The sequence below is a fragment of the Carassius gibelio genome, chromosome B21 (genome assembly GCF_023724105.1).
Source record: "Carassius gibelio isolate Cgi1373 ecotype wild population from Czech Republic chromosome B21, carGib1.2-hapl.c, whole genome shotgun sequence".
Lineage (NCBI taxonomy): Eukaryota > Metazoa > Chordata > Actinopteri > Cypriniformes > Cyprinidae > Carassius > Carassius gibelio.
In genome coordinates this window covers 6,534,820-6,558,002 of record NC_068416.1, presented here as the reverse complement: position 1 = coordinate 6,558,002, position 23,183 = coordinate 6,534,820, and the positions used below count along the sequence as shown (strand labels likewise).

Genomic DNA, 23,183 nt, shown 5'->3' with positions numbered 1-23,183 from the left:
TTAAGTGTTAAAATGCATGCAAATGTAAACTGATGATACAACATTGCATCGTTAAAGTGCAGCCGAGACAGAGATGAGAATTTCATGACAAGGTTTTACCGGTTTATGGTTTCCATCAGTATATCACCTCTTTTTAATTACAGCAGGTTTTTCTTTCACTTCAGAAGTGACAAACAGTAGTGAAGACTCGTTAGTGCGTTTAAATATCAGTGTGAGAGTCTTTTTCACCCGCTCACATTTCCCCGTCTAATCCAGTGGTGTGTTTGCGTTCCAGGTCTGTGGAGGAGAGCTTCAACATGTCTGATGAGAACAGCGGGCCGACTCTGGGTGTCGCCAGGAAGAAGAAGATCGCTATCGGTGTCATCTTCCTGCTCTCGCCCAACGAGGAAGAGAACGCCAAGTTCCAGGACTTTTTCTTCTCTCACTTTCCGCTCTTTGAGAGTCACATGAACAAACTCAAAAGTGCCATTGAGCAGGTTAGACGTGATTTGTGTTTTTGTGGTTTGCCCCTGCTTCCCCTGTTGTGTCTCTCTTACAGTGTGTTTTTTGGCTCTCTGTTTGTTTGAAGGCTATGATACTGAGCCGCAGGTCAGCTGATGCCAGCCAGAGAGCTTTGGCTTACAGTCGCATGGTGGACGGCCTCAATGAGTTCAGGTGAGATTGTGGTGACACGTCTGTGGACGCTGATCGCCAGGTGCTTTGTTATTTACATCCTCTAAAGGTCCAGCCAAGGTTTACTGGACACTTAATCCACTCATGTGACTTGAGACACACGACACTGATCTATGCGATGCCTTTGTGTCCAAACCTAATGAACGCCTTGCACGATGACCTTTGACACGATTCACACGATAACTCCTGTGTCATGTTCAGGGCAACCAGAAGCGTAATGCATTCAAAGAAATAAAAACAAAAATTAACCTGTCAATCATACTAGAGGTGTCGCATTGTTTTTTTATTCGGTCAATTGTCATTATGAAAAGGCATTGTTTTGATGCTTTCTATGATCTCAGAGTAATGCGTCTTGTTCAGACTGTGAGTCTAAATCTGATTTGGTGCATATCCTATTGAAATCCAGTTTAATGAGTCCACACTGTATTGCAACTGTTCAGATCTGATTTGTGTGTCCCGTGCTGCTCTTTCATTTTACTGAATCCAATCGGAGCGGTCAGACTGAAAAGTGGTGATCCAGTATTCAGCCTCTCATACTTCCAAGTCATATGCTTGTTGGTCCACGGCCAGAGCAACCTGAGCACAGTGCCACAGAAACCTTATCTCCCTCACACACTGTCAGGACAGACCAGAATAGTCAATAATGTGCAAGTGAACAGACAAACAAATATTTCAGATTTACCACCTCCAGCGGGATAATTATACACCTTGGCGTTTATCCTCGGGGTCGAAATGAAGCTGTACACATTTTAGAAGAATAGACAGAATAGACTTGATCTAAATTTAATATAGCGCTCTTTTATAGTCATTTGATGTAGATGCTGCAGTGTAACAATAAAAAACTTTCTAAATTGTGACACAAACGGATCCTTAACTGATTCATTGGAGTTTAGTTTGGTTCTGTTAAGTCTTTTGGTGTACCAATGACATTGATAACACTTAAAGGTGTCACATAGCAAATTCCTCTAATAGCGTATTGCTTAAATAATCACCCAGGCCTGATTTTAAGTGATGAACGTTTAGAGTGTCATGTTCTGTCAGTCCTCATTTCAGGGTCTAGTTTTAAAAGTAGACATCAGAGCTTCATAAATCTTCGATAATCCAGTGCTAAAACAGCTCTGTCTTCCTGTTAGCTGCTGTTGCATGAGGCTTTATATAGGTCACTACACTAACTTCAGTACTGGGAAGTATAGTACGTCTTGGGAAGGGAGTACATTGTTGTTTTTTTCCCTCCAAGTGTCAAACATCTGCATCTTTCCCAGTGCCTAATCAGCACTAGAATTGCTTGTAATGGTAAACAACATTGCTCCGTTGTAGATTAGTGTTAAAGCTGCTCCTCTGATGGGATCCAGAGATTTGCTTGCGTGCAATTAAGTGGATAGTTTTACAGAAGCAGTCCTACTTGTGACTCTACAGACTTTCCTGAACTCATACCATTTGACTAGCATCTGGCTGTTGAGCTTTGGACCGCGGCCAATGCTCCCGGGCTACATGACATTTGAAGAAGTTCAATATGCTGTAAAGGTCTTTCCCAGCTGGGGCAGCCCTGTGCAACTGAAGCGCTCTTTGTTTCAGCTGTTGACAAAAGCTCTTCTGTCTTTGTGTGCTGACGCCCTTGTAACAGATATGCAGGTCAGCGATTCATGGGTTAAATTCTGTTTTATAAATTCAGACTGTTGGTACTAAATGCCAGCCTGGCTGGACTTAAACTATTTACGATGCCCATGCGAGCTTCAAAGAAGAAACGAAAACCCCCAACCCAAATTCTTCCAACACTGGAGACAAAGGAACTTTTCGTATAAGTTCCTTACTTTCATTTTATTATTAATATGTATTTTAATTATGTTTATGGATTGCATAAAATGGTTAATCCTTGTTATGTGAAGAGTATAAGTTGCAAGCTTATACTTTAGGAAATGTCTTTCCTCACTTTAACTTCCTCAAAGAGAGCCATGTCTCTGCAACCCCCACTTTTGCAGGTCGTAAAGTTTACGACCACACTGGAGAGGAGAGAAGCCAAATCTTCTCCCCAATGCATTCTATGGAATGAATTTGTTACCTGTTAGTTTTTATGCTGTATAAATGTATTACGTATTCCCTTTTGGTACATTTAGATGTTTCCCAACATCTGCAGTGTTATCATGTGTTAAGCAAATCTTTCAGATGTAGAATTACACATATTTAATGTAACTTCATGTTTTGATCACATATACCTATTATGTTTAGTCTTGTTCTAATCGTCATGCTTTGACAGACCCATTTATCTAGAGCAAAGTAATGAAAAATGTATTTAATCTGGAATAATGAAGTTGCTTTAATATTCCTGATGAAATCGGACAGGCCCTAAATCATCAGGGGTTTGTCTCAACCGAGACAAAGGAACTTTCCCTCCGCTTCAGATCGCGGACATTCATTGGATGCTCCCTCGAAAATGGGCGTGAACTATTTCAAGCTATAAGAATTGACCAAACAAGGTCCACCCCTTTTTTTCTTGCGCTTCTTTCTCTTCTCCGTTCTCGGACACGCTGCTCTCCAACGTTGCTTCCGCGCGGCCGTAGGCCGCGCTCATAGCGCGAACCCCCTCAGCACAGGGGCTGAGAGAAAAAGCCATTTTAATGGCTCCTTTGGAAGCTTTCGTTTCGTTCGTTTTCTTTTCTTTTCTTTACTAAGTTTATTAAACTATTCGCCTCTCCACGCAAGGAAGACGAATTCTGGAACAATGTTTGTTGAACCTTTCAAATACCGCGCGAGGACAGAACAAAGGACCACGTGCTCCACGCTCACGCCAAGCGCAGCGTGCACGCGCGTCACATGGCCTCCGTTTCATGGCACATGGCTGTTTCAACGCGCAAAGCTCACAAGCTCGACGCCGATCTCACGCCACACTCACATGGGACACTTCTGCAAGTATCACTTTCTCTATGGAGATTTAAATGCTGCTTTAAAGTGTTGTTATGATCTGATTTGTTGTTGGTTCCACTAAGGTTTACTGACTGATTTTCATACCTGAGCTCATTCTGTGATCTCTCTCGCTTTCTACACTTCTCTCTCTCTCGCTCTCTCTCTCTCTCTCTCTTTTATTTGGATTCCGTTGTCTTGTAAATGTTTATTGTCTGTATTTTCGTACGCATATTTACTCTGTGTGATTTGTAGTTTGATGTATTACTAGTTGAATTATTAAAAACTCATATATAAAATGATTGGCTTTGGACTCCACCCCACTCACATTACGAGTCACTGAAATGTTTTGGTCTTTAGCTACAAGCTCTAAATTTAGAAACTAAATTTATCATAAGGATAGGATAATATTTTCATGGCCAGAGAATACTTTTCCTTGAATTATAAGGCGTGATAACTTTATTGAAAATTGATAGGTCTATAGTGGTGTGCTGGACATACCACGGTTTGATCTTCAATAATTTACAGTAAGAGATATCACAATAATTGATATGAAGAATGTAATATTGACATATTAATGAGTAAATTACAGTGCCCTGTGATTAATATTGGTATTGGCAATTGAGCTATTTTTCATAATCAATAAAATTAAATGTAACTGTCATCTGAGATATATATTAATCAAATTCTTGATTAATTATTCAAATTCCCTATATATCATTTGAGTTAATTACTATGTAAAACTCATTGTTGTTACATATTTTGGTGGAGGAACGCGGCTATTTCAAACTTCGTTTTGTGAGCAATCAATCTGTGTATATGGTTTTTAATAATTTCTGCACGTGCGCTATGAAATTATGTAACGTTACTTGTGAGATAAGTCGCAAGACGCGAACTCACTCAACCGACTGAGGCAAAAAGCTGGTCAGTCAGCGCTAGGTATTTGTAGAAACTTAACAGTATAGTCACTGTTATTTTTAATAAAAGTAATCTGCAGTATAATGTTAAAAGTATCCTGTTAAGAAAGACCAAAATCTTTTTACAGTGAGAACATTTTAATATGAATAATTAAAAGATGAAGAAATCTTTTATTAGTTGCAACATGTAAATCTGAACATGAGCGATGTTCCTCTGATTCAGTAAAAAGGCCTTGTTATTAAACATCGTTATTGAATTCGTGGTAAACCACAGTAATATTCAAAAATAAAACGATAAAAACTCCTGGTCTAAAATTGGCTTAGCTACCCGATTTTTAAACCTAAAACATTTAAGTCATAAGTGCTATTTTGATAAATGTTTATTGGAGTCAACAGTTGGAAAATTCCTGTTTTTATTACAGTTGTGTGTTGGAAGTGAACGGATCCTTCCTTCATCCTATGTGAATATATAGCACCTCAGAAATTAAAACTTTCTGTTTGTTACTTGTGATTTTTGATGCAGAAAATCAGCCTGACAAACGATCAGATAATTTCTAAGTCATATTGAAATTGTAATTCCTCTATCTAAACACCAGGAGGAACGCGTGGGTTAGAAATTTCAGGGTACGCCCTGCTTTTTGATTCCAGCTTGCATGAGTGCAAAGCTGCCATCCTGTGGCCATTTCAGATAATGCGCTCTAATTGCTAATCTTTCCCCTTGATGTATTTGAATTAGATGTCTAAATTCTCGATAAATATTTGCATTTACAGCTTTGCTCGTGCGAATATTATTACAGGGAAACAAAAGAATGTTCCCTGCCTTTGACTGTTTACATTTACTTTGAGTTTGGTTCAAACATGATTTGAATTAAAATGTAATTGTTAATAGTGGAAATCTAGATGTGTCAGGTCAACCACTGATTGACCCACTTAGAAGGTAAGCCATCTAGTGGCAGTCTCCTGTTAAATCGACTAACAGACCTCTGTCTTTTCCATTCTGTTTTGAAATTGCATGTCCACTTTTATCCTCTTTGATTAATCTCACACTGTTTGATTAATTTCATGATCATTAATGATAACTTACAAGCTATCAATGGTTATTATAGGATATTATTCAGATTTTCCTTTTTAATTCATACATGCTTATTTTAAATTTTGATTTAAACCAGTTTTGAATTTTTAATTTGAATTAAGTTTTCTGCTCAGCAGGTTAAAGACAGAGAAGCAGTACTCCCCCCCCCCCTTGTGGTGAAAACCAGCTACTCCTTCTCTCTTGTTTCATTCCTGTTTTTTTATTTTTTTATTTATTTGATGTTTATTATTTTGCTTCTCTCTTTTGACTTAGGTTATTTTGATAATTACCATTATTATCATAAATTCCTTTGTTTTGTTTTATCATGATTAGGTAAAGCTGTTACCTTTCCTCTCTACATATAGTTACTCAATTGATGTTAAACAAACCAAACCTTAATTAACTTTAAGTTTCCTTTGTTCATCCTTTGTGTATTTGATTGTAGAACTCCCTTGGTGATTGGACAGTCATCTCAGGTTTCCAGTGAGCAAGGCTGCCCGACCGGTGTTACCGATACTGGCTGCGAGTGAAACTCGGTCCCTCTTGTCTCAAGAGACATCAGCAATTTTGGCACTCCAAAGGTTGTGCTAAAAGTCACAAGCCGTGCTGTCCTGCGACACGCCAGAGTAACGGAGGACCGGGGACACTGCGGTTCAGTGTTTGGGGAGCACCGGGGAGGTTGACCAAGCCACTGGTTCCCACCTGAATGACTTCAATTCAACCAGGTGAACCAAAAATGATAAAACCTATCCACTTATTATAAGCCACAGAATATTAGATATTCCCCCGGATATATTTTAAGTGTTCTGACCCTTTTGCTTCTTTAAGCCACACCATATTTCTAGGTTTCCTACCCAGATAGCCCACTCACCTGTTGGCCCTATCTTAAAACCTAGCAGTAGGCTTAGGCCTCCTTATTCTCACTAACACATTGTGTTTCTTCTCATTTCAAGTGTTGTGTTTCACTTTGATCTTTTTCTACCACCTGTTCTGTTGTGATTTGTTTCTTTCATTTCACATAGAGACAGTAACCTGGGAGCCACCAACGAAGTTAAATAGTAGAGCGACCACCAGCAGCCGGTGTCATCACACGACCCGCTAGGCTACTGCCTGTCAAATCTCCATTTCAGGTCCTTCGTTGACCCAAGTTAATTGGCTACTTAACTGTCTGACTGTTTGCATCAGTCAGCCCCAAAATTCTCATAAACGGCACAGCCCGTATGAATATAGCTCGTTAAACGTAGAACGAACTTGCATTGGTCTTTTTGTGTGTGTGCTGTGTTTCTCTCACCGACAGAGAATCAGGATGTTCCAGGCATCCAGTCCAGCAGTCCACGGGGGCCACCTCTCGACATGGTTGAAAGCAGTGACGACCCCCTTCCTGCCCAAGGACGCCAGTAACCTGCAGCACCCAGAGCAACTAGACACCGAGCTAGATGAACTGATGGCACGCGATCCAAACCAAAGCGACTACTACAGAGAACTCGCCAGGATCTTCGGAAGCCTAGTTCCCATTCTCGTCGCCCAGGCACGGCTCAGTGAACGGAGCAACATCGCGGAGGAGGCCTGGAAGGACCAGGCCCCAACCCAGAGTCATCTTGATCAGCTTCTCCTCGAGACCCAGAACCAGCGCGAGAAAGAGGACGACACAGATCCAGAGCTACAGAAAGGAGTTGAAAGACTTCACAATGCCCTGCAAGATCTTCGCCTCGACACAGATCAAAGAGAACATCTGGAGAGAGAAGCCAGAGAAGAACTCAACAAAAAACTCCAGCAAGGCGACGCTCTCCTAAAAAGAGCAGAGACTGAACTGAAAAAAAAAAAAGACTATAAAACCTGGGCCTGCAAAACACACTTGCAAGCGGCCCAAGCTAAATTCAACAAGCTTACTCTGCAGAGAGACAAGCTCCAAGATGAACTTTACACTGTTCACACAGAACTGAGACAATTTCACAGATTACAGAGTGGCTGGATCGGAGAAACGCACACCACAAAATTTCTCCCGGGCCGCCACTCCAACCCTTTCAGCCAAGAACCCAGAGCTGGAAAAGGGGGTGTAACAAGAACCAGCTTACAAGAACATCTGTCAACAACGGAGGGAAGAGAACCCTTCCAGAGAACGCATGTCACCAAACCCTGCACTGCTCACAGAGAACTTCACAAGCTAGCCAGAAGCATCTCTACATTCATTCCAGATCCTGCAGGAGGACATGATGTTCATGCTTCTTTACAAGCCATTGACTTTCATTTGCAAACTGTCGCCAACGTGACAGATGTGAACACATTGTACCTGTTAAAAATCACGGCCAGCCGTGATGTGCATTGCTTTCTGGATCGTCAACCAGAGACTGTCAAAGCGTACTACCAGCAACTGCTACAGACTTTGATTCTTGAATTCTCTGATCCAAACTCAGATCATGGGCTCCTTATTGCTATGGACCTCAAACAGGGCCGATTTGAAAACCCACAGACTTTCTGTAGTCAGCTACGAAACACCTACTTCGGAGCATGCAACGAACCAGGTATGGAACAGGATTTCAACTTAAAAACTCTGTTCCTCCCAAACCTACATGCCAGTTGGAGTTTTCATCTCAGAGTCCCAGCGTGTCCCCGTAACAGAACTACACAAGAGTTACGGAACTTAGCCCACAAAGCTTGCACCAAGCAAAAGACTATTTGTGAAAAGACTGTGAAAAACCCCAACGTCTCTGTCTCTGAGCACTGCTTGGAGTTAACCCTAGATGGCGCTCTACAACACCACAGTCACAGACATCTTTACAGAGAGTCAATACCATTCCAAGCCAGCAGAGGGCAACACAGTGCAGCCACGTCTGAGACCGCAGAGATCCTGAGGGTGCTGAAAGATCTTCTTCACATGAATACTCGCAAGGAAGATGAGCCAAGCACCCAGAACACTGCCCGAGCTCCACAGTCAACAGCTACAGCTAACTGAACGAGACAGCACAGGTCCTCACACCAGGTACCACAAACACAAGGTACCAGAAAATGCTGTTTTGACTACCTGCCTTCGCAGCGAGCTACACAAGACCACCAACCACCGATCGTCCCACCTGCCCTGATGCCAACATTCCTGGGCAGCCCTGTCAAAAAGGGGGTGGGTCAAAAAGGAGTCAACAGGGAAGACCTGATCGACACAGGAGTAAACCTGATGGTGATCTCATCTTACCTTTTCAAAAGACTCCAATTTGAAGCTAAGAGACAAGATCGAACTCTTACACCTCAAACTTATGAACTGAATGTACAGGTGTACAGACAGGATGACATCCAGTTTGAACCGGTTGTTTCCATTCACCTGACATTCGTTCCGATGAGTCTAATACATCCCATGTATGTCCCACCAATGAACACTCATACATTGCTCATCGACAAAGACCTGCTAGAACACTTTGACCCTTTTCTGAACTTCAAACAGCTAAAAGACTTTGCTCAAGTGCGAGAACCTCTTTCTCTCCAGCCACACAGGTTGCTAGAGCCAGACTGTCAGGTCGCAGAGGTCACGGGAACTCCCACAGAGCCAGACGGTCAGGTCACAGAGGTCACGGGAACCCCAGCAGCCAGCCATGAGTACAACGCCCTAACAACAGGCCCAAGTTCAAGCCTCTGTACCTTAGTCAACAAACAGGGTACGGTGGTACCAGCTTACACCAAAGGGGTCGCTGTTCGGCTCAACCTGCAAGGTGGTCAAACCTTACACCACACGCTGGGTTTCTTCCAATCCTCACCTGAATGTGTGGAACTCGGACTCACACTTGCAAACAAGCATGTCAAACACCAACACCTGTTCCAGCAATGTGATAACATCACAAAAACACACAATGTGATCGTGTACTGGAAGAAGGAAAAAGGACACTCAAAGTTACCAAGTCTAGACGAGGACTTTAAAGATCACACTGACACCCTTGCCAAAACTGGCACACTAAACAACATTCTGTGGTCACTCCCAACCCACCCACCCACATTCAAGGTTGAAGTGATTACACACAGCACAAGAACTTTACTAGCTAAACTGCCTACCTCAGAATCGCTTACGCAGGCTCCGTTGTCTACACAGACCAACATAGCGGACATGCAGGCTTCTGAAACCTTGATAATGACTTTGTTTTACCACCTCTCAGACCCCTCCATCCACCCTGGCAACCTGTCTACAGTCACTGACAACCAAAGCCCCAGACCACTGCATGATACACAAACCATGCTGCGTGCACAGAACAATATTGTGGGTTGTGCACCGTCTGACATCACAATGCCAGGGCGTGTAATGCCACGGAGCAAAAGGGGGATACTGCCAATATATTTCCATGACGCAGCATGTGCTGCACCACGCAGCACCAGAGCCACTGACAAAACACTGAGGCAAGCGTCATGCCAGCAGCAAGATGTGGCAAAACATGGGCGAGGGCGAGCTAAACCCAGTCGCCGCCCACGAAGCAAAGAGACTGTCCTGTCCAACCAAAGACAGGCCTTGTTTGTTTCTTTCTCCCCTTTCTCTCTCTCTCTCCCTATTATCTGTACCAGGATGCTGCTGTGGTTTGCCGTGCCGTGCTGTCAGCCAAAGAGAGGACAGCTGCCACCGAGAAAACCGCTGAGACTCCTGACTACCGATGACAGGGCACACTACCCCAGCACTGTAACCGAATACAGCTGTACAAGGTTCCGATGGAGAGAGGACTCCCTCACTCACACTGAGGCCGATGTCAAACACCTGTTCAGCCAATATGAGAAAGTGACGGTTACACAAATGGAGTTAGGTGGACACCACCACCGCTCCAAACAGTTCCCGGGAGCTTTGCTTAGAGCCGCTGCTGCCACCAGAATGTTTAACATTGTTATGTCCAGTGTCAATGCAGCGAATCAGACTGTAAACTCCTCGAAACCACTGTTTACTGTCTTCCAGAAGGACTTTACCCAGACTCAGCTGTTTACAGCGTTAACAACAGACATGCTGTGGGAGGTTAGCTCCTCCAAAGACAGCCTAACCACGAGTAAAACCCCACCATACATGATACCCTTAAGCCTTGTGTTAACTGTGTTGTCTTACACCATCACCATGCCAGCTGACCTGCTACGAATGCACCTGGCCAACTCTCTGAATAGCGCCTTCCTACGGCATGTAAACCCCAAACAGAGAGAAGTGAACGTGCTCCTGAACCAACTCATCAGCGAGTCAAGCCAAGTCTACAGACCTAAAGACATTGTCAGTGTCAGGATGTGGAAGAGCAACACCCACACCAAAACACACATTCCAAATGTGGTGGCCTACCACGACGGCAACACACAGCTGTACCTGGCCCCAAACATGCACATGTGTACTTTAACCAAAGACATTCATTATCTCTGCCTTAGCAAACCCTTCCTCAGACACAACTCTGAAGGAATCTGCGAGCTGCAACCCTGGGTCAGCGATACGCGCTGCCCTGCCGAAGCCAAGCCTCGTACACAAGTCACAGAAACGCAAGCAGAGATTGTGGGTAACAGATGGCTCGTCAACACTCCTGTGCACTCAGCTATGCTGACCTACGACCAGCATGACACCGCCACCCGTGCCAACCTGCTGGACCAAGTACTGAAAGGTACCACCCAACACATTGACATTACTCCTGTCGATACAGCCCTCCAAGCACTGTCTCGACAGCCCATTCTGAACCAGTCATCTGCGGTCCTAGCCTGGACTGCTGCCGACACTGCACGGTGCATCTCCACCGTCATTGGTCCCGCCCTTACTCTTGGCGTGACCTTCATCCTATATAGGATACTCAACGAGATGCAAACCTCTACAGCCAAACTCACGACAACTGTGGCTGGAGGTCTCCGATGGAATCCCCGGAAAAGGGACGCAAAGTCAAAGACAATACCGAACCTCACCAAGCTGAATCCTCAGCTTCAGGAACCACCTGTCATCATGACCCACCTGCTGCATGACCATCACGATTCACCTGTCATCTGCCCATCCGGGATGATTGCCGTCCGATGATGTCCACACAGGGACTTCATCTGACGAAAGGGGGAGATGTAACAGATATGCAGGTCAGCGATTCATGGGTTAAATTCTGTTTTATAAATTCAGACTGTTGGTACTAAATGCCAGCCTGGCTGGACTTAAACTATTTACGATGCCCATGCGAGCTTCAAAGAAGAAACGAAAACCCCCAACCCAAATTCTTCCAACACTGGAGACAAAGGAACTTTTCGTATAAGTTCCTTACTTTCATTTTATTATTAATATGTATTTTAATTATGTTTATGGATTGCATAAAATGGTTAATCCTTGTTATGTGAAGAGTATAAGTTGCAAGCTTATACTTTAGGAAATGTCTTTCCTCACTTTAACTTCCTCAAAGAGAGCCATGTCTCTGCAACCCCCACTTTTGCAGGTCGTAAAGTTTACGACCACACTGGAGAGGAGAGAAGCCAAATCTTCTCCCCAATGCATTCTATGGAATGAATTTGTTACCTGTTAGTTTTTATGCTGTATAAATGTATTACGTATTCCCTTTTGGTACATTTAGATGTTTCCCAACATCTGCAGTGTTATCATGTGTTAAGCAAATCTTTCAGATGTAGAATTACACATATTTAATGTAACTTCATGTTTTGATCACATATACCTATTATGTTTAGTCTTGTTCTAATCGTCATGCTTTGACAGACCCATTTATCTAGAGCAAAGTAATGAAAAATGTATTTAATCTGGAATAATGAAGTTGCTTTAATATTCCTGATGAAATCGGACAGGCCCTAAATCATCAGGGGTTTGTCTCAACCGAGACAAAGGAACTTTCCCTCCGCTTCAGATCGCGGACATTCATTGGATGCTCCCTCGAAAATGGGCGTGAACTATTTCAAGCTATAAGAATTGACCAAACAAGGTCCACCCCTTTTTTTCTTGCGCTTCTTTCTCTTCTCCGTTCTCGGACACGCTGCTCTCCAACGTTGCTTCCGCGCGGCCGTAGGCCGCGCTCATAGCGCGAACCCCCTCAGCACAGGGGCTGAGAGAAAAAGCCATTTTAATGGCTCCTTTGGAAGCTTTCGTTTCGTTCGTTTTCTTTTCTTTTCTTTACTAAGTTTATTAAACTATTCGCCTCTCCACGCAAGGAAGACGAATTCTGGAACAATGTTTGTTGAACCTTTCAAATACCGCGCGAGGACAGAACAAAGGACCACGTGCTCCACGCTCACGCCAAGCGCAGCGTGCACGCGCGTCACATGGCCTCCGTTTCATGGCACATGGCTGTTTCAACGCGCAAAGCTCACAAGCTCGACGCCGATCTCACGCCACACTCACATGGGACACTTCTGCAAGTATCACTTTCTCTATGGAGATTTAAATGCTGCTTTAAAGTGTTGTTATGATCTGATTTGTTGTTGGTTCCACTAAGGTTTACTGACTGATTTTCATACCTGAGCTCATTCTGTGATCTCTCTCGCTTTCTACACTTCTCTCTCTCTCGCTCTCTCTCTCTCTCTCTCTTTTATTTGGATTCCGTTGTCTTGTAAATGTTTATTGTCTGTATTTTCGTACGCATATTTACTCTGTGTGATTTGTAGTTTGATGTATTACTAGTTGAATTATTAAAAACTCATATATAAAATGATTGGCTTTGGACTCCACCCCACTCACATTACGAGTCACTGAAATGTTTTGGTCTTTAGCTACAAGCTCTAAATTTAGAAACTAAATTTATCATAAGGATAGGATAATATTTTCATGGCCAGAGAATACTTTTCCTTGAATTATAAGGCGTGATAACTTTATTGAAAATTGATAGGTCTATAGTGGTGTGCTGGACATACCACGGTTTGATCTTCAATAATTTACAGTAAGAGATATCACAATAATTGATATGAAGAATGTAATATTGACATATTAATGAGTAAATTACAGTGCCCTGTGATTAATATTGGTATTGGCAATTGAGCTATTTTTCATAATCAATAAAATTAAATGTAACTGTCATCTGAGATATATATTAATCAAATTCTTGATTAATTATTCAAATTCCCTATATATCATTTGAGTTAATTACTATGTAAAACTCATTGTTGTTACACCCTGTAGGACGACCATCTGCAACCTGTACACCATGCCACGTGTGTCTGAGCCCGTCTGGCTCACCATGATGTCCGGTCCACCTGAAAAGAACCAGCTTTGTGGCCAGTTCATGAGGGAGCTGGCCCTGCTCATGGAGCAAGCCTCCAAGAACCAGTTGAGTAACATCACACATACTCCTCAAGCCATCAAACGCCCTTGATGAGGGTAATGTAACCATGTTCTCGCTTGCCTTTTTAGATTCCTCCCTGCACTTCTCACTGCGGTTCTCACTAACCATCTCGCCTGGGTTCCCACGGTCATGCCCAACGGCCAACCACCCTTAAAGATCTTCCTGGAGAAGCACTCCTCACAGAGCGTAGACATGCTGGCGAAAACACATCCCTACAACCCACTTTGGGCACAGCTTGGTAAATGACTCATACAAGAATGCAAACATTTGTGCATTTCGCCACCTAGTGGAGTATTTATGGAAGTGACTTGCCACGGTGAGCTTTAGAGCAGTGTTCTTTCTGGAGGCATTACAACAATACACATTTTGGACATTTCTGGTCTCTACTAATGAGCTGATGAGCAGGTGTGTTTGCTTGTGAAGAGTCTGATTGTGTGTAGTGTTGGGGTGCCTCAAGGAACAGTGTTGGGAAACATTGCATTTGAACAGGAGTCTTCGGTTCTGCTGTCCTGCATCTTTAACCTGAATCAAACACACCTGAACAAGCTAGTCAAGATCCTCAGGATTGCTTGAAAATCACAGGCAGGTGTGTTGAAGCAGTAGTCAGGGCACAGTCTTAATCACAAAATCCCTGGAACATCCACTCCCTAAAAATCCCACAATGCAACTCAAGAAACAGGGAGCATCAATGCTCACTACACTTAAAAAAAGATCTAAAGGTTCTTGGCAATCTATATGGTTCCATGAAGAACCTTTAAAGCAGTGGTTCCCAACCTGGGGGTCGTGACCCCCCACTAGGGGTAGCTGAAGATTTGCAAGGGTTGTTGAGCTCTTTGCAGTTTGATGGTTACAAATAGAAATGGTTGCAAGTTGTACAACCCATGATAATACAGCCTTAGTTTTGTTTTGTGTGAATGGATTTACAGAGGGAAATAATATACATTTAAAGTATTTATGAAACTCTGAAGGGAACCAATGCAGACAAAATAATCCTGCCATTATATCAGACATGCAGCACACAAATGACTCCCTCTTATTTCCAGTGCTGGGTAGATTACTTACAAATTGTAATCTGTTACTGTTTACAGATTACATGATGAAATTTGTAGTTCGTACTACTACTACTCCTACTTTTTAGATTACCTTTTACATAACTTGTTTTGAACTTGCCATTAAATGTACCATCTTGATATGAAAAAGCAAAGAAAAAGAAAATATATTCCATTATTTGATATCAACATTGATAACAACAAAGTGCATTAAACATTGCATTACTCTCCAAACTGGAGTTAATGTGAGAACTGCAGTTCAAACTCTGTACAAATGTTTTTTTTTTTTTTTATGAATATGTAAATTAAGTTACTGTAATCTGATTATGAGCATTTTAAAATGTAATGTAATCCAGTTATGAGTGATCACCTTTTCATAATCGGATCACATGTAATCCATTACTACCCAGCACTGCTTATTTGTTTCCTAGCAAGTGTGTAATAACAGTTTTGGTTTATAATGTTGTTATTGCAGGTGACCTGTACGGGGCGATCGGCTCACCTGTGCGTCTGTCCCGTACCGTGGTGGTTGGCAAACGACAGGAGCTGGTGCAGCGTCTTCTCTATGTGCTGACCTACTTCATCCGCTGTTCGGAGCTACTGGAAACACACCTGCTGGAGAGCGCCGAGGACGTGGCCATCGTGATGCCCGGCTCGCTCATCACCACGTCGCTGCGCCCCGGAGAGGTGGAGGAGTCTGACTACGTGTTGGTCACCGTGCACAAGCCGAGCCAAGACTACCTGTCCCAGGGTGCCGAGGGAGAGGACGGCTACCCGTCTGATGACAACAGCTTACAGAGCAGCACATACATGGACACAGAAGCCCCAGACGAGGACAAGCGTCTGCATCCGGTGGACCGTATCAGTGATGTGCCTGTCTGCAGAGAAGCAGGGAGCCCTCGGCTCGAGACTCGACTGGAAACTGTGGTAAAAGTCAGCTCCAACTCGCCATGCGAGAGAAGACCCTCGCTCGAGATTCAAGGGGATGTGCGACCCGAGGTGGAGTCTGGTGGCATGCCCATCAGGATCTTCCATTCATCAGATATCCTCCTAGAAAAGAGCTTTGATAACGCCGGGAACGAACCCTCCTCTAAAGTCACATTCCTCATCGGAGACTCAATGTCTCCTGAATCTGACATGGAGAGTCGACAGCAAAAGGTGGAGGACGAGGTCAAGAAACACAAGAAGCTTCTCAAAGACAAGCAGCATAAGCAGTGTAACGCCGAGGCTAAACTCCAAGTGGACCAAATCAAGACCAACGACAGCAAGACTAGAACTAGAAAGACGTCTCAGAGGTGTCCGAAAGTGCAAGGCGACTGCATGGACATGTTTGACGAGTATTTCAGCGATGACAATCCCGTGGAGACCAGGACTATTGATGATGTCTATCAAACTGAGATGAAAGGCACAGGAAGCAGTGCTCCACGGTTGGACAAAGACGGCTGTGAGTGCGAGGCAGGAGACGTCAGCACGGGATGCTGTAAAACCTGCTGTTCTGCCGAGCAGGACAAGGGCATCGAGATGTCACTGAGTGTCCCTTCACAAGACACCATAGGGGAGAAGAAGACAGCAGTCCTGCTGAACGACTGGGAGATCCCACGCAACGAGAGCTCGGACAGCGCGCTGGGGGACAGCGAGAGCGAGGACGCCGGACACGAGCTGCCCAGGCAAGAGCACGATGGACCGTTTTATACTGAAGAGCAGTCTGACTGGCAGGATGAGCTCGAGGTGCCTTTACCCGGGTAAGAGCGGAGATCGGTTATCAGAAACATCTGTTTCTTTTGGCTTGTGGGCTGTATTTGGGCTGGACGCTTTATCTATCAATATATTTTGTATAAACGATATAGAACGAGACTGTTTATATCGATATACATCAATGAAAGCAGGGCATTAATATAGAACAGTGATTAAACTGGAACTACCTGTGCATTAAACTGTTTCACTGCATACCTGCCAGCCAATCAGAATCCAGCATTCAGACAGACCATGGAATAATGAGATATATTTACCATATATTGCAAATCAGCCCAAAAATACAAAGCACTACCCAGCCCTAGTCTGTACGTTATAAATGTTGCTAATAAACAAGGTTATGTGTTTTCTAGGGCGAAGCTGGTGGAGAACTACTCTAAACCAAGCATTGCCAACTTTGGGAGGTCGCTCTTTGGAGGATACTGTCCTGCGTACGTCCCAGACTTTGTTCTGCATGGAGCCCCCAATGATGAGAAACTGAGGCAGAACCTGGTGTCGGATCTGGCCCATGCTGTGCAGGTACATGTCACCAAGCAGCACCTGCCTAACACTTGATGAAGGGTCTGTTACTGATAGTTATAGTTACAAAAGATTAAAGCTGCAACAACTAATGAATAAAACTGATAATCCTCTATAATGACAATTATTGGCCACAAATTTGATCATCAACTAATCTGTGCCAGGGTTATTTTAGATTAGAAAAACTGAAATGAAAACCATGGGGGAAAATAATTATAACTTAAAATATTTAAAATGTATATATTTCAGCTAGTTTTCAAGGCTTCATTTCTCATTTTTATTTAGTTTATCTTTATGTATTAAATAACTAAAACCTAAATAAAATTGTATAGAAATTAGATTTAATTATTTATTTTTTTTACATTTTAACTAATATTTCATAAGACACTCAGCACTGAGTGTCACTGAGAGTCCTAAATGAACAAAAATGAAAAAAAAAAATGAACTGTGAAAACCTAATGTTAGTCATGTGTAAAGTGTATATTGATAAGAGTTGAATTGTTGGTGTGCAGCATCCTGTGCTGGATGAGCCGATTGCGGAGGCCGTCTGCATTATCGCAGACACCGATAAGTGGAGCGTGCAGGTGGCCAGCAGCCAGAGACGACCCACTGACAAATTGGGCAAAGAGGTGCTCGTGTCCAACCTCGTGTCCAACCTGCTCCAGTCCACCTACCAGCTCTACCGACTCAACCTGTCACCAAACTTCGTGAGTGCAACTTTATCACGTTTCTTCTGCTTTATTTAATCAATCATCAGGACATCTGTAAGGAAACGTGAACACATTTCAGAGCTCTCACTGTTGATTTATTTTTTAGGGCTGCCCCCTAATAGTTGACTAACCGTTAGTGAACCAGATGAGGTTTGGTTGGCCAGAATTGTAATAATCGCTTAGTTGTAGAAAAAAGAAAAAAATCCACTGGTCGAAGTCGTGAAATCTGTGACGGACAGATCATTAACGGCTGGTCTGTGTTGTAATACAGATGGAGGTGCCGGTGCGCTCACTTGCTCTGAAAATACTCTCTCATATTTGCTTCGAAGACATTAATTGTGTGCACTCACAATAACAACAAAACATTGTGCTTTTGTAAAATAATGAATGCAATCAGGTTCTGTGAACTTGAGCGCAGAACTCTGAAACTCAGTGTATATTTGCCTTACAGATATGTAAACATATATCTATAGAGAGCAAAATTTCTACTTTCAAATAAACCTGTTCCAATGGAAAACAAATATCCTCCGATTATGTAATCCGTATGAAACATGCATACAGGCGCATCCACTAACACGGAGCTGACGAGTTCGTTTCACGTCTCTTAAGCCAAAAAAAAGTAAGCACTAGTTTACCAATTATTAAAATCTTAATGCAGCCTCCTTATTGTTTTTCCCTGACACATTCATTACTTCTGCAGTGTGCCGTGGCAAGCTTTATTCGTGTGCTTGAGTGCTTATTAGGCTATGTAGGCAATTAAAGGCTCAGTATTATGATTTAAATGCTTTATTAATAAACGTGTGATTTAGTTAAGATTAGTTTACTTTTAGGAAATTAAAGCGAGACAGAATGCATCTTTGCATCTAAAACTATGGGACACAGTGTTCACAAATGGTATTAAAAAAAAAGTGCAGCACAGCTCTATCTTGCTGCCATCAAATAAAACCATTGCCTTGCCAACTTGCTGCTGTAAACAAACGCTTGCCCCGCCTCTGGACTCTTCTGATTGGTCCCGTTTTGGAACTGGATTTGATGAGCGGCGCTTCATGTAAAAGTTGAAATTCTTTTTCTTAAAAACGTGGTGCTCATGCAAGATTCTGCAATGTGCAACTGTCAAACATGTTTGTGTAGCATGTCTACATGAAAAACTATGGAAAAGTAGCACAGTGGAATCGGAAAAATTGTTCTTTGTGCAAGGCCCCTGAAAATGCAAAGCACATGGACATCAAAACATGCAAACTCAAAGCCGGGCTTTGGACTTTTATTGTGAAATGAGCAGGTTGAAGCTGTGAAGGATTGAAGTCAGTGCTGTATGTTTGTGACACGAGCTGTTCTCTCGCTCTTATTTTCAGTGTATCATGCATCTGGAGGACCGGCTGCAGGAACTCTACTTCAAGAGCAAAATGCTGGCCGAGTACTTAAAAGGACAGACCAGGGTGCATGTGAAGGAGCTGGGCATGGTGCTAGGGTAAGAATTCATACGTCTTTCTATCAGTTGTAATTAGCGGTGATAATTTGAAAAAGATTAATGTAGGTCGACCACTAGTCGTGATGCATGTCTGTTTGGTTTATCCCCACAGGATCGAGTCTAACGATCTGCCCCTGCTAGCAGCCATAGCGAGCACACACTCACCGTACGTAGCTCAGATTCTCCTGTAGTCCACATGGAGAGCAAGAGAGACTCCATCCCTCCAGGTCCGGTCCGGCCGCGCAGGGGTCCCTCGAGGGCCCTGAGACCCCTGGAGCAGGGAGACCGTGAAGATGAACGGTCTCAGGGTGAGCAGACTGCAGGACAGACGCTCTGCCGTTAGATGACGGTCGAAACCCAGAGGTCCCCTGAAAGTGACCTGGGAATATCACTTTTCAACAGTGGACATACGGAGTGCATTTTTTAATTCCATAAACTGTGTTTTGTTTTATTTCTTGTTCCTTTACACAATGTAAGAATGTAAAAGCCAAAGAAGAAATACAAGCAGCCCCTGCGTACAAATACTGAAGCTGTTCATGACCCCTTCTTCCAGTAAAGACCGAGTTATAAAATCAGTTTTATGATTTTAAATGAATATATCTCGGACTTTTCTCAATCGATTGTGTCAGCGAGTGATCATGTTATATTCCTTTATTTGTGTTTACAAGCGAACTTACCCAAATGAGCTCTACCTCAAACCTTCAGTGTCACACACACACACACACACATCTAACATGCGAAATTAAACATTTGAGGTAAAGTTTCATTTTTGGTTTTCAGTCACCCAGTAAAGATGAAACCATGGCACGATTTCTCACGAAAGAGCTCTGAGGATTCAGTTTTTATCTTTTTTTTTTTTTTTTTTGGGCAGCGTCACTTTAGCCGCCACAGAAGTGTTTACCTGTGCTTCTGGAAATGATTAAGAGATGCATTTTTATTTGAATAGTCATTTAGACGCAACATTCTGTGTGATGTGATTTTTAAAAAAGGGAATAATTTGGTCAAGAGAAACACGATGCTCACCAATCAATCACTATATTGGGATTTGTGCTGGACCCTTTTTTAACACTGATCCAGGGACATTCAACAATCATCTTGTATTTTCAGGATTGAAATGCTGACATTTTTTCATGTGTCGTCTTAGCTTGCAGACAGATTGTTTACTGATGGAATAACAGAGAAATGAGTCAATCAGTTAATGACTTACAAAGATGTTTATGAATGGTTGGCTTGCTTTGTCTTTGGGTCAAACCACACATCTAAGTCTTAATCGACAAAAAGAAAAAAAAACAATCCACAGGCTTTGCAAGGTGTTGCAGGTTATTTTAGTTGGTTAAAATATTGAGGTGTTGCTTCGGTGGGAAACTTTTTGTATTAAAAAAAAATAAAAATCTGTATCTATTTGCCTCCAGAATGTATATTTATATCTAATTATTTCTTTATACAGAAAAACATTTAATTTATTTACTTGGCATGCATTGGTAAATGTTAGCTGTATATACTGCATAGATTTTCTTGGTGTATTTGTACATAAAGCCTCTCTTTGTTTCCCAGTTTTTATGGGAATATTGTGCAATAAATATGCCAACATCACAATTATGTTGTTGTTTGTTACTTTGTACAGCAGCTGTCATGATCTCTTTACGGTCTGAATGTGTGGTGTAAAATGGAAAAACACAATCTAGATCATGTTAAATTGGGGATGCGGAGCATGTAAACTCGGATTTCATTTTCTTTGTCAATTTCTAATCATCATCATTTCCAAAATCAAGGTCATTTGACCATCACATACACTGTGACTCAAAAATCTGAGATCAGAAAGATTCTTTAAAGAAATCTTTTTTTTGCATTTATTTGACCTAAAAATCAAAAACGGTAAGATTATGAAATATCCTTAGAATTTAGAATAGTTTTCTATTTAAACATCAAAATATAATTTATGCTGTAATGCAAAGCTGAATTTTCTATTTTAAAAAGATTAAAAATTGAACTAAATGCGGTTCTTACATTTTTTAAATTCATCTAATCAATTTCGTAATTTTATAGCTGTAACTGTTGAGTGCATGAAGTGTGCATCATACTTCCACACTTCTCTTTGTGGTTAAGTGGTTAAAGTGAATTAAACATTATAATAAAAGCTTTAAAATTGTAAATTAAGAAATGTACAGGTTACTTTCAGAGTGTAAGTTGATATGGCTAAGTACATACACTGAACATTAGTTCAGTTTCTGGATTCGAAAGTTGAGATTTTCTTATATGTGAACTTACAGAGAAAGTGGTTAAAACTTGCTTTCTGAAATACCTCCTGGGTTCTCATCGCTCAGTGGTCAGTGTAGTTTAGTGTGCACTGGTTTCAGTGGTCAGTGTAGTTTAGTGTGCGCAGGTTTCAGTGGTCAGTTTAGTTTAGTGTGTGCTGGTTTCGGTGATCAGTGTAGATTAGTACGCACTGGTTTTGTGTCCTTCGGTGATCAGCATAGTTCAGTATGCACTGGTTTTGTGTCGGTCTGATTTGTGTAGTTTACAATGCTCTGGTTTGTGTTTGTCTGATTAATTTAGTATGCACTGGTTTTGTGTCAGAGCAGTCTAGTTTATTATGCACTAGTTGTGTGTCTGATTAGCATAGTTTAGTATGCACTGGTCTTGTATTTCTCATTGATCAGTTTAGTTTAGTGCACACTGGTCTCACATCTGTCCGATCAGTGTAGTTTAGTACGCACTGGTCTCACATCTGTCCGATCGGTGTAGTTTAGTACGCACTGGTCTCACATCTGTCCGATCGGTGTAGTTTAGTACGCACTGGTCGCACATCTGTCCGATCAGTGTAGTTTAGTACGCACTGGTCTCACATCTGTCCGATCAGTTTAGTTTAGTACGCACTGGTCTCACATCTGTCCGATCGGTGTAGTTTAGTACGCACTGTTCTCACATCTGTCCGATCGGTGTAGTTTAGTACGCACTGGTCTCACATCTGTCCGATCGGTGTAGTTTAGTGCGCACTGTTCTCACATCTGTCCGATCGGTGTAGTTTAGTGCGCACTGTTCTCACATCTGTCCGATCGGTGTAGTTTAGTACGCACTGTTCTCACATCTGTCCGATCGGTGTAGTTTAGTACGCACTGTTCTCACATCTGTCCGATCGGTGTAGTTTAGTACGCACTGTTCTCACATCTGTCCGATCGGTGTAGTTTAGTACGCACTGTTCTCACATCTGTCCGATCGGTGTAGTTTAGTACACACTGGTTTCACATCTGTCTGATCAGTGTAGTAAAGTATGCGCTGGTCTCACATCTGTCCGATCAGTGTAGTTTAGTACGCGCTGGTGTCGCGTCTCTCCTCGATCAGTGTAGTTTAGTACACACTGGTCTCACATCTGTCCGATCGGTGTAGTTTAGTACGCACTGGTCTCACATCTGTCCGATCGGTGTAGTTTAGTACGCACTGTTCTCACATCTGTCCGATCGGTGTAGTTTAGTACGCACTGTTCTCACATCTGTCCGATCGGTGTAGTTTAGTGCGCACTGTTCTCACATCTGTCCGATCGGTGTAGTTTAGTACGCACTGTTCTCACATCTGTCCGATTGGTGTAGTTTAGTACGCACTGTTCTCACATCTGTCCGATCGGTGTAGTTTAGTACGCACTGTTCTCACATCTGTCCGATCGGTGTAGTTTAGTACGCACTGTTCTCACATCTGTCCGATCGGTGTAGTTTAGTACGCACTGGTCTTACATCCGTCAGATCAGTGTAGTTTAGTACGCACTGGTCTCACATCTGTCTGATCAGTGTAGTAAAGTATGCACTGGTCTCACATCTGTCCGATCAGTGTAGTTTAGTATGCACTGGTCTCACATCTGTCCGATCAGTGTAGTTTAGTACGCACTGTTCTC

General features: G+C 42.6%; 1 protein-coding gene across 3 annotated transcripts in view; it reads left to right on the top strand.

Moving 5' to 3' along the window:
- Nucleotides 1-20,893, top strand: part of LOC127985354 (folliculin-interacting protein 1) — a 42,150-nt gene extending 21,257 nt beyond the window's left edge. For all 3 annotated transcript variants that reach the window (XM_052587331.1, XM_052587333.1, XM_052587332.1), the window contains 9 exons: nucleotides 275-476; nucleotides 569-654; nucleotides 13,637-13,783; nucleotides 13,868-14,037; nucleotides 15,324-16,590; nucleotides 16,954-17,119; nucleotides 17,632-17,826; nucleotides 19,182-19,297; nucleotides 19,410-20,893. In XM_052587331.1, the coding sequence (XP_052443291.1) occupies nucleotides 275-476; nucleotides 569-654; nucleotides 13,637-13,783; nucleotides 13,868-14,037; nucleotides 15,324-16,590; nucleotides 16,954-17,119; nucleotides 17,632-17,826; nucleotides 19,182-19,297; nucleotides 19,410-19,488 (2,428 nt within the window). In that variant the 3' untranslated portion in view covers nucleotides 19,489-20,893. The remainder of the gene's footprint in view (nucleotides 1-274; nucleotides 477-568; nucleotides 655-13,636; nucleotides 13,784-13,867; nucleotides 14,038-15,323; nucleotides 16,591-16,953; nucleotides 17,120-17,631; nucleotides 17,827-19,181; nucleotides 19,298-19,409) is intronic.
- The last annotated feature ends 2,290 nt before the right edge of the window (nucleotides 20,894-23,183 follow it).